Source organism: Girardinichthys multiradiatus, chromosome 13, assembly GCF_021462225.1.
Source record: "Girardinichthys multiradiatus isolate DD_20200921_A chromosome 13, DD_fGirMul_XY1, whole genome shotgun sequence".
Taxonomy (NCBI): Eukaryota; Metazoa; Chordata; class Actinopteri; order Cyprinodontiformes; family Goodeidae; genus Girardinichthys; species Girardinichthys multiradiatus.
In genome coordinates, this window is record NC_061806.1 from 24,341,904 (window position 1) to 24,353,995 (window position 12,092).

At 40.0% G+C, this 12,092-nt stretch overlaps 2 protein-coding genes across 2 annotated transcripts; one reads left to right on the top strand and one right to left on the bottom strand.

Moving 5' to 3' along the window:
* The first annotated feature begins 780 nt into the window (after nt 1-780).
* On the top strand, nt 781-3,185 carry acot13 (acyl-CoA thioesterase 13). The gene is made up of 3 exons (XM_047383442.1): nt 781-942; nt 1,015-1,199; nt 2,830-3,185. The coding sequence occupies exons 1-3, from the start codon at nt 859-861 to the stop codon at nt 2,987-2,989; spliced, it is 429 nt and encodes a 142-aa protein (XP_047239398.1). The 5' UTR covers nt 781-858; the 3' UTR covers nt 2,990-3,185.
* A 1-nt stretch (nt 3,186) lies between these two features.
* c13h6orf62 (chromosome 13 C6orf62 homolog) lies at nt 3,187-9,078 on the bottom strand. Its single transcript, XM_047383441.1, has 5 exons — nt 7,522-9,078; nt 6,561-6,737; nt 6,353-6,478; nt 4,618-4,752; nt 3,187-4,521 (listed from the first exon to the last, which is right to left on the bottom strand). Exons 1-5 carry the CDS (start codon nt 7,648-7,650, stop codon nt 4,396-4,398), a joined length of 693 nt encoding a protein of 230 aa, XP_047239397.1. The 5' UTR covers nt 7,651-9,078; the 3' UTR covers nt 3,187-4,395.
* Between the last annotated feature and the right edge of the window lie 3,014 nt (nt 9,079-12,092).

Below are 12,092 nucleotides of genomic sequence, written 5' to 3' on the forward strand. Positions count from 1 at the left end.
GTTCAAACTGCAACATGAAATATTCATTATTTTAATGAAAACATACACACACACACACAAAAAAACCCAACTATTTTTGTTTTCATCAAGCATGTAAACCAAGCTAAAAAATGTAGGTCAAACCTACATTAAATTATTCAACAGATTCTTCAAAATACCACTTTGGTTAATGAAACCTATGAAAAAACACTAAATTTCTGTTTTAAGTTAAACAATCAAATATCAATCGTATTCACAGGCGGAGTTTGCCCAAGGTGGCATTAAAGCAAGAATGCCTGTGTGAAAAAGAAAATGCCTCTGTATTTATTTATTTTTTTTTAAGTGAATCAGAAAAAAGGACTGAAAAAAACTTTTAGAGGTAAATCCTTTTCACAGCACTGTATATTGTGCAAAGGGTCATCCTTCGTTTAGATTGTGCGTGTTGAACTTATTGATCAGTTTGGAGATTTGGTCACATTTTATCATGAAATAAAATCCACAGTACACCAGTAGAACCACTCGAAAATGGTCAAACCTGTCATGTAAAATAAAATAATCACTTTGGATTACTATTAGGTGTGAGACTTGACATGAATGCACCATGGAGGCCATACATCACAGTGCATAAGCTCGAAGGATCGGGAAATTAGATTTGACACAAAATTTTATTTAATAAAATACCTAATAAAATAAAAATTAAACATACAATTAATTACATTTGATTACACGAGTAGTCAGTTGTGTTTTACGGTTCTGCGCTTCTTTTGGCACACTTTAGTTAGCTTGTTGAAGTTCCGCCCGGACGACTCGTGTAACGCAGCAACTTCCTGGGAGACATAAACATAACTTTGACATTGGCCTCATTTCTAACCGTCAAACATGGGCTCGCTGACTTTAAATTCAATGAAACAAATAATGAGAGCCATGGTCGACAACCCGGGCTTCGACAGAGTCTTGAGTAAGGTAAATGTGAAGAGATATTTCCAAACTGAGCTCTAAAAGGTTCTTAAACGCAACGCTGGATGTTGTCCGCAGGTGGATGTTGTGTCTGCGAGCCCCGGGAAGGTGGTGTGTGAGATGCGGGTGGAAGAGGAGCACACTAACCGGGGAGGGACGATGCACGGCGGGCTGACAGCTACTCTGGTGGACGTCATCTCTACCATGGCCATTATGTACAGCGATAGAGGAGCCCCGGGGGTCAGCGTGGACATGAATATAACGTGAGTTTAGAAATGCTCCAATTATGTAACAAGACGGTGCCTCGCAAGCGTTAGGCCTTCACAAACCTGCGCAAGATCGAGAAGTGGAAGGTAGTGATAAATGTATTCAGCCCCATTTATTTTGTTACCCTTAAAACAAAAAAACAATGCAACCAAGAGAAGCAGCCGAGAGGCGCGTGGTTACGCTGGAGGAGCTGCAGAGATCCACACGAGCCATGTAGGATACACAGCAAACGTGGAAGAAAAGCTCAAAGTTGGTCAAAATGCTGCACATTACCTTGAACACTCACAGTAGTGACTATGCGCAGTGCTGTGGCTCTAGCTCGTTATGTCATTCCTCCGCGGAGCCTTACCTGTCAATCACGGACGCTATAAGCCACATTAAATAGGTCCGCATTAGCCATGAAGATGGGGCGGCGACAGCAAACTATGAAATGTAAAGATGGCGCTGGTTCAAATAATAAAAGAAAGCCGTCCAAGAAAGTGAAGCAACACATTTCTGACATGTGCTAAAAATGTACTAAAGCCAGCAGGAGTGGAAAATAACAAAATACATTTAGTTGCGTTACTGTAATTAAGTACAATTTGTCTGGAATTTGCCCTTCTCTAAGTAGTTTACAAAAGCTGAACTTTTGCTTTTACTTGAGTGTGTTTTAAGTATTTTACTCTATTTGAAATCCTATCGTTTATGGAGTAAAAATAAAAATGACATTAAATTGAAAAAAGAATCCATGGCTGGGTTAGCAATCAGATCCCAACATGGAGGCACATCAGTCGGACTTTACTTTTCCTTGAGTACATTATTATTGTACTCTTTCCACCACTGAAAGCCAGATGTACTAAACATGCTGGACAGTGATAACCGATAGTGTAGAAAAGAGTCAGTTGCTGCAGACGTTCCTCATAGAGTGAACAATTTTGGTTCCCCTCCATTATGTCAGCTTCAAGTTAAGTTTGGAAGTTATTTTGTTGAAAGGCAAGAAATTGTGTGGCTTTTTTATAGTTTACCTTATAGACTAAATATGTATACATATACATTATTGCTGTAAATTATATGAGTCATCTGAGAATAAAAAATGCCACATGCACTGTAACTATGTGTGTGTATATATTTATAGGCCTATATTTGTCATTAAAATTTCAACCCAGCAGTTTAAAGTGGACATGTCTGAAACTCCCGGGCAACTTTTTCCCCCCAGTCTGCACCTGGAGTAGTCACTGAAGCATGATGGTGGCAGAATCATGCTGTGGGGATGCCTAAATAGGCTGATCTTATTTTTGGAAAGCTGCTAGAGATGTACACCAAACAACTTGCAGATATAGTTGAAGCAAAAGGTGGTGTGTCTAACTTAAAAGGGTTCAAGGGTGTGAACACTTTTTGGAAGCACTGTAGTCAAAACCTCTCTAGCTGATTAACTATGAATTTTCAGTTTTGTTGGCCTAAGTGTTCACTTATGTAAACACCCCTAAATATGTATGATTCAGTCAACCGATCTCCATAGAATGTGTTTCATAAGATTGTGTTGACTACGTTTTTACCTAACCCCAGTTCAACATCATTAGATTCTTGGTGTCAGATTGAAAATTAGGTTTATAAACAACTAATGTGGGTGGGGAAACTATGTTCCAGGTACATGAACGCTGCCAAGATAGGGGAAGACGTCCTCATCACTGCACAAGTCTTGAAGCAGGGAAGAACGCTGGCATTTGCCACAGTAGATCTCACCAGCAAAGCCACAGGGAAACTTATTGCACAAGGAAGACATACAAAACACCTCGGCAGCAGCTAAAGTGTCTCTTCTAACCAAAATTGTATCATTTACTGCTAAAACTTTGGATTCTGAATGAATATGCACACTACTTTCTGTATGTGAAGAAGCTTGCAGAACAAAGTTATGTTTTTCATAAGTTATTTGTGTTGGTTTTGTCAAGAATATTGAGCAGTGGATGTTTCTTGTACGCGCAATAAAGCCAGATGGACAAAGAGTTGGTGTTTCAGACTTTGCACTGTATTGAGATATGCTCAGCAGTAAAGATTAAAGAACAGAAAAATCAAAACCCAGAAATTACATGCCTTATACCCTTTTTTCAGCTAAAACACATTGAATCAGCAAGGAGCAAAACTTTATGTACTACTGTACTTTATTGTCCTTGAAAAGCAAAACTGAATTTTAATTTAAACAAGCTTGGCAGCAGATTTTCTTTATTTTAATAGGTCAAATTAAACAGAAACCGGTTAGCTTTACGCAAGAATTTTGTTAAGTATATTAATATTACATCTGTCACCATTGCAGTTCTCCAACCCACGTCCCTCGAAAAACTAAGCATAAAACATCAGATTGCAGTAGCTTAAATGAAATAGTGCACGAACAGATTGAACTGAATCAACTTTATCATACCAACATGTCTGAATGCCTTTTGAGATGCTCAAGATTTTAATCAAAGGCCTGTTTAGTATGTTTCTGAGAGAAGCAAATGACACAAAAACATCTTTAAGTCCCGCAAAAAAAAACTAAGGCAGTTCATAAGAAGCAATACCCACACCATATGATTTGACAAACACTGTTCCTCTTGTTATCTTTGCCTATACAGGTGTTTTAAAACCTGCCCATGCCTATCCTGGGCAACAAAATTGTCTAAACTTGTTTTAGAAGCCCTAGTAACATTACAAAACAAGCTTCAACAATCCTTCCTTATCACAACAAGGATATAAGGCATGTCCATCGTAACCACCATGAAGACTTGTGTATCGTTTGTTCTGGTTTAGATGCAACATAAAGAGTTCATTCAGTGACCAATGCTGTTGACTGTGTGCCTCCAAGAGAACAACCAACCACTCAAAAATCAATGTCCGTGCAGGTTCAAATAAAAAAAGAAAAAAAAAGAAAGAGTGAGCAAGGAAAAGGGAATGAAGTAAAAAAAAAAAAAGAAATAAAAAAATGTCAGAGCCAATCCAAAAATGGCAGAAAATATTGGGACAAACATTTGGAGGATGGGGAAAAAAAAAAGGATGGGAAGCAAACAGGCTTCAGGTCAGAGGGAGAATGAGTGGGGAATGAAAAAGGAGATCCAAGCATAAGTTCAAATCTTTTAAAGGGACAGGGAGGAGGTGAGTGTATCAATTTGCTTCTGAAGGCTTAGGGAAGGAAGGAGGGGAAAAGGCTGGTCTCTGTGTGGCTGGGTGGAGTAAGAAGCCTTAATCAGGCATGTATGGGCGGAGGTGATCCTCGATGTCTCCCACGCCCCAGCAGGTCAGCTGATCCTGGGGCAAGTACAGGCACAGGCTGCACAACTTGAAAACCGTGGCCTTGGTTTTAGGAGTCTGAAATAACCAAAAAATAAATAGCTGCATTATAGAAGACTGAGTTTTTTAAACTCTTGTTAGAGCGGTTATTTCTTCATGTCTAAACAGACGTACCTGCAGGTGTTGTCTGTCCATGAAGAGAAACACTGACTGAGTTGGGTTGTTCATGACCATTCCAGCTTTGTCTTTACGACCCAAAGCATGCAAGCATTGCTTCTCATAGTCTCCATGATGAAATTCAAATTTGGCCTGCGAGAACAAGAAAGAAAGACTGTATATGCCAAGTCTAGGCTAATGAATTATAGTTCCGATCAAAACTTTACATACACTCTTTATGGGCATAAATGTATTAATTTTGGGCTAATATTGATGCACTTGAACCATGTTCCAGGGTGAAATGATACAACTTTCAGCTTTAGTGAGTTTTAAAATTACAAATAGGGTGAAATTCTTACTTAAATCCACACAGGGTCAAAATTAAAGACCCAAAGACATAAGTTTGGTTAAATGTCATGTAGTAAGCTGCCATTTAACCTCATGCCTTTTGTATCATTCAAAAAACTTCTGCTTAATTCTGGATGGATAGTTGACTATTTTATTTTGCAGAATTAGAGGAGTTCATCATACATCCTGGAACGACAGTAAGGCATACTGAACAAATGTTCATTAGAGCAGATGTCGAGGCTTTTGGGTAGGCCATTCTAGAAGCCCATTGTTAACCTGGCTTGTCCTTTCTAAATTCAGTTTTGATGTGTGTTTGGCTTTTTGTCCTGCTGAAAAGTCCAATTACTTCCTAGTTCAAACCCTGTGACCTAAACTGTGACCCTCGGATAAAAATAAATTTGTTAGGATGTCTAGAACAAACCAGGAAGGACCAAGGTTAAAGCCTGCTATGAACTGAAACCTGCTGGAAGACCAGTGTGTCCACAGTGAAGACAGTTCAGCATACCAACAAAGACACACCGTCCTCAAAATGGAAACCATCAAGCTCCGGAGAAAAAAATTGCAGGAACACAAATGGACGAGCCAAATGTTTTCTGTAGGAAATGTTTGGAACAGGATTTCCATTCTAAGAATATCTGACCAGCTTGTAAGCATGGTGGTGGCAGCATCATCCTGAGACACTATTTTACTCCCAGTGGCACTGGTATAATGTAGACAGTAGGTGGCATACTGAGAAATGGCTGTAAATTCTTCAACATTATCTCAAATCAACAGCTAGATGGTTAAAACTATGACACAAGAGTGTTTCAGCATGTGCATAAAACAGTCTGAATTGATTAAATAAAGCAACATCAAGCTTCTGTGACTTCCATAATCCACCTTGTAGCACACAAACCGTACCAACTGCACCAAGAACAGTGGTTAAGAATCCAACCAGAATTGTGCCAAAAGCTTGCTGGTTACAAAAAGTGTGCGGTTTCTTTGCAACTTGTAGGGGACACTATCAAAATATTAGTGCACAACGTATGTATATATTTTAGCCTGTATGTATAGGTTTGTGGAGTGGAGAAAATCCACATTAATTCAAACTTGTGGACTAAATTCTTGATTTTGCAAATCAATGTTGTATCATAAATCCACCCCTGGAAATAAAAACTACTAATGATAAAGTGTATTTTCATTTAAACTAATGTATTCATTAAACATTTGCATTTGAAGAGAACTCTAAACTGTTGTACGAATATTCTGGATTGTTTTGCTCGATTTGATTTCACATTATTTATGCCTGGCTGTTTACCTGTTCTTCAAGTCGGATATTTACACCAAATCTCATACATAACACATGGAGTAAATATCAGTATTAAATAAATAAAGCTAAGTTTGATGGTAGGAGCAAAGGTCTGACCTGCACAGGCCTGAAGGGCTCATCATCGGCCCCTTTCCATCTAGAGAACAGCAAACAGACAATCTTCTCAATATCATTGCGTGGCCAAAGGATAAAATCCATTTCCTGTGTGCAGCCTATCACATCCTAAAGAAACAAAAAGAAAAAGTTATAGTAACTAAAGATTTTTTTTTTTAACCCCTGATCGGGTACTTTGTTGAGTACTTACCCTTCGCATTGACTGGTATCTGGGGGCGTGTAGTTGCACAACATCTTTTTGAAGGAGCTCTATTGAACTCTCCAGAGAATAGCTTGAATCGCGCACACCTCGTAGGATGTTTTCTTCGTAGTTGTTGGTCATCACTGGCACCACTTCAGCTACCTCAAAAAGTGCAGACTTCTTCTTCTGTAAAAATAAAGCAAGCAACTCTTAGTTCTGTTTTGGCGTGGGAATAACAGGTCTTAAAAGGAGATCTTTTAGAGATGCACCAATCAGGCTTTTACAGGTCGATACAGATTTCTCACTTTTACTTAGTCTGACCCGCCAATTCTAAGATGGGTTATTAGGGTCAGTCATAGAAAAATATGAGAACTAAGGACTTTTTTGTCGTCATTTGCCAAATTAGCGAAAATTACTAGAAAAAAAGTCTAAATTCCATTTCAATAAAAAAACTGAAATGACAAGAAAAGAGTTGAAATGTCAAGTAAAAAAAAAAAAAAATGCAAAAAGCTATATTAAGAATGAGGTCTCAAAGAAATCTCTAATTACTTTTTAAAGACAAAATGGCTTTGTCTGCGTTATAATTACCCCAGCCAGCACTGGAGGACAGAAAGAAGAATAAAAAAATTGAAAAAAGAAGAACACAAGGAAGGAAGGAAGGAAGGACACTTAGGATGAAAAAAACAACAACAAAAGGAATAAAGGAAGCAATGACAAGAAAGGAAGGACAGAAGAAAGAACATTTAACAGAAGAAATAACTAATAGTCTGGAAATACAAATATTCTTCCACATATATCTAGACCTCGAAAATACCAAAATCTCATACATTTCCATCAGAGTTTTAAGTGTTTCACCTGACAATAACAAAACAAATGAAGAGAAAATTGGAAAATTCGTATCTCTGGTATGCCACTGACTGGTGCATCTCCAGTATAAACCTAGTGGACCAAAGCTGTTGTGTTGACAAACCTTTTCCTTGAAAACGAAGGCTATATAAATCTTAAAGTCAAACTGATCAGCCAAAGATTCCCTTTTCTTTCGAAGCTGAGCTCGAAGCCGGTTTCTTGTTTGGTTTCTTCGTGAAGTTGGGTCCCCCATGGTTAGATTTTGTTGGTAGTGTCTGTACCTCTTGTATAGTACACTTTAGCGACACCGTCTATTTTGTTTTTTATACGTTTAAAAAAGGATGAGGCTGACAATGCATCAAAACTCTGAAACTAGATCTTCTAACCTCTACCTATGAACTTAAAAGACCAACAAATCAAAGATTAAACTAAGTCATGTCAATATTTGTTTGTTGTAAAAAGGCAGTTTTGAGGAGGGGAATGGTCAACAGGTTAAGACTCCATCGCCTTTATACCTGATCAAAAACCCATGTTTTAAGACGTGGCTTTCAAGCCAAATTAGCTGCTGTTTCTCAATTGCCGCTGAAATGAATACAACATATTTTAAGAAAACAGCAACTCAAATGTGGCTCTCTTTTAGAAATGTTAACTGAAACTAATAGAAGAGGCTGCTACAAAACAACACACTTACTGGTGACATTTTTTTTTTTTTTTTTTTGCTAGTGAGATTGTGAACTACAGCAAGCAGACTGATATTCTATTAACTGGGTCATCTCATAGTCCCCGATCCATGGCTGCGATTTTGTTGTTTCTCTGAACACAGACTGTGTTATAAGCGTGTTACAGGCGGACTGGGAATACAGACGAACATGGCAGATAGACACAGATGCCAACAGATCCAGGCACCCGGTAACATCGAAGACTACAGCGAAAATAAATCGACATTTCCTGAACTTTTGCCGTCACTCATCTGGACCTGGGCCCGTGCTGCTGCCACAGCTGATAGTCATGATGTGGGCGTATTTTTAGCACACTAGCTAAGGTCTGCTAGCTAGCTAGCAAGCCGACCTAGGTATTCATTTCTGACACTAGTAGTCAACCAGTGATAAAGCTACATCTTATTTTAAGACAGACTGGTTTAACTGAGGCTTTCTATGTGTGGTCAGTCATCTTACCAAGCCCTTTTCTTACATTTTCTGCCTCAATGAGACTGTCAATGTTATTAAAAGTCGGGAGACTAACGCAGGGTTCACTCTGTAACTGTTACTGGTCACTATTTCAGCTCCATATTATTTAACTGTTGTCAACAACTTCCGACAGGAACCAGTTGGTAATCGTTTAAAATAAACGCGAAACAAACGTTAGCTAAACAAAATATCACTCTTCTTCAAACGTCGGACGCTTCGAGCTAGTTCTTTCTCTTCTTTTCTTCAGTCGTCACAACCTCCGGCTCGCCCCGCCGCATGCCATGTCAAGATAAATCGACCATCCAGCGGAGATCCCCCGTTCTATCAGTCGATGTGTGGCGTGTTCTGTCTCCTGGTGGGCCCATATTTAACGACGTGCCGTCCAACGTTTGCCCCGTTCGGTTTCTTTGTGTGTTTTTTAGGGCGGCTAATAACAGCACATAAGCGCTCGACGGGTCCTCTGCCTCCCCCCTCAAAATGGCTGCGCAGGGAGTTACAATAACGACGCAAGATAGGACACGTGACTCGCCGACGTAGGGGAGTATAGGGTTCAGAAAACAAATACACGAGCAAGTCCGCCATGTTGTGTGTGGCACGTTTGCCTTTTAAAGCCATGCTGGGAAATACTAAAAATGCCAAAATGATCATAAATATTATAGCTTTTCTGTATAAAACGTTATTAATAGAGAATCAGTTAGTGGGCTCACCTGTGGCAACTTGCTTTAACTGCATTGTAGCTTTCATTTTTATGACTCCCTTTGTTTGCATCCATACAAAATATTCATAGCTATCATTCATGCATTCGTGATCAAAACCTTAAGACCTTTAAAAATTGGAAGATTGCGGGGGGGGGGGGCTGGGAGGGGGTAAAATTCCTCCCCAAACCCAAGGCATGAGGAGGAGCAAGCTTCCCTTCTTTTCGTCGTTATTTACTTATGTTATGAGGCAGGAAAACATTTGGATTCCATGTCATTTTCTGTCAGTTATTCACACTGTCAGGACCTCCTGAAGGCAGATGCAAAAACGCTCACTGTCTTTGAACGTGGTAGGGTTGCTTAGTTGCATAAGCAAGGTCTCTCACAACGCATCACTGCTCAGGCTGAATATACTACAACAGTCATTTTGACTTTCTTTCAAGATCCTGAGTGTCATGAAACCAAAAGGTGTAGTGATTGACCCAAAAAAATTTCGCTTTGGATCCGATTGGCTGTCTGTCAAGACGGGACGATCCTTGACCCAAATTAAGGGGAAGGCACATCGGAGGTGAGGATCCAGCAAACACCTGTTTGTGGGCCCCACATGTGTGTGTCGGCTGGGGGGGAGTCATCATGATTTGGGTGCTTTACACCCAAGTTAACAGAACTTGGAGTTTACAAAACCCAATCACTCAAAACCCCAATCATGGGTAAGACTGCCGACCTGACTGCTGTCCAGAAGGCCACTATTGACACCCTCAAGCACGAGGGTAAGACACAGAAAGAAATTTCTGAACGAATAGGCTGTTCCCAGAGTGCTGTATCAAGGCACCTCAGTGGGAAGTCTGTGGGAAGGAAAAAGTGTGGCAGAAAACGCTGCACAATGAGAAGAGGTGACCGGACCCTGAGGAAGATTGTGGAGAAGGGCCGATTCCAGACCTTGGGGGACCTGCGGAAGCAGTGGACTGAGTCTAGAGTAGAAACATCCAGAGCCACCGTGCACAGGCGTGTGCAGGAAATGGGCTACAGGTGCCGCATTCCCCAGGTCAAGCCACTTTTGAATCAGAAACAGCGGCAGAAGCGCCTGACCTGGGCTACAGAGAAGCAGCACTGGACTGTTGCTCAGTGGTCCAAAGTACTTTTTTCGGATGAAAGCAAATTCTGCATGTCATTCGGAAATCAAGGTGCCAGAGTCTGGAGGAAGACTGGGGAGAAGGAAATGCCAAAATGCCAGAAGTCCAGTGTCAAGTACCCACAGTCAGTGATGGTCTGGGGTGCCGTGTCAGCTGCTGGTGTTGGTCCACTGTGTTTTATCAAGGGCAGGGTCAATGCAGCTAGCTATCAGGAGATTTTGGAGCACTTCATGCTTCCATCTGCTGAAAAGCTTTATGGAGATGAAGATTTCATTTTTCAGCACGACCTGGCACCTGCTCACAGTGCCAAAACCACTGGTAAATGGTTTACTGACCATGGTATCACTGTGCTCAATTGGCCTGCCAACTCTCCTGACCTGAACCCCATAGAGAATCTGTGGGATATTGTGAAGAGAACGTTGAGAGACTCAAGACCCAACACTCTGGATGAGCTAAAGGCCACTATCAAAGCATCCTGGGCCTCCATAAGACCTCAGCAGTGCCACAGGCTGATTGCCTCCATGCCACGCCGCATTGAAGCAGTCATTTCTGCAAAAGGATTCCCGACCAAGTATTGAGTGCATAACTGTACATGATTATTTGAAGGTTGACGTTTTTTGTATTAAAAACACTTTTCTTTTATTGGTCGGATGAAATATGCTAATTTTGTGAGATAGGAATTTTGGGTTTTCATGAGCTGTATGCCACAATCATCCGTATTAAGACAATAAAAGACCTGAAATATTTCAGTTAGTGTGCAATGAATCTAAAATATATGAATGTTAAATTTTCATCATTACATTATGGAAAATAATGAACTTTATTACAATATGCTAATATTTTGAGAAGGACCTGTATTAAATCGGAAGAGCGAGTGTATCAGGGCTGTGATTTAATAAATATTCACATAGATGGTAACAGAAGGCGTTCTGTGTTTATTTTGTGCAAGAGTGATTTGTCAGTCAAAATAAGGTTAAAAGTTCCACACGTAAACGGTTGATTTAACAGTGACATCTAGTAATAGTTATTAATTATTACTGAGTATTTAACGGTTGTAATTATCAAAGGCGTTGAGCCACAATTACAACACCAGAAGACATCTCTGGTCTCGATTCATAAATGAGGATTTTGGTTAAGAAATTAATTTGGTCAAATTATGATTTTTAATCATAAATTATTGATAAAGATTAATTAATCAATAATTATAATTCTAACATATGGCGTTCCTTGACGGGCCTTAAAAAGACAGACATCAAATCACTGTTGCACAGAATAAACAATTGTGATCTTTGTTAACTAGACGTTTTATTGTGAGAGTTTTGAGTTTTGCACAGAACGTTTGTGAATTAGGGGATATTTTGACTAGGTTTTCTAAATTCTGCTGCAGAGGATAAAATAATCTTTCAGAGGTGTTTGTTGTGGATGCAAAGTTGGTTTAACTTGTGGAAAATTTAAAGTTAATTTCCAGCCGGCCAGCCTGCTGCTGCAGCTGCGAAAAACCAGCGCTGATAAGCAGCAGACCTGCCTCCAGTGTCCGCTGGGCGTAATTACAGCTGTGACCAACATCCTCCCAGTCAGGTAGAGAACAACACCTACATCTGGTGGCCTTTTAATAAATTGCAGTTGCAGCTGGATTTCCCAAACCGCAGACCTGCACACGGTACCATCTGGTGGTCACTA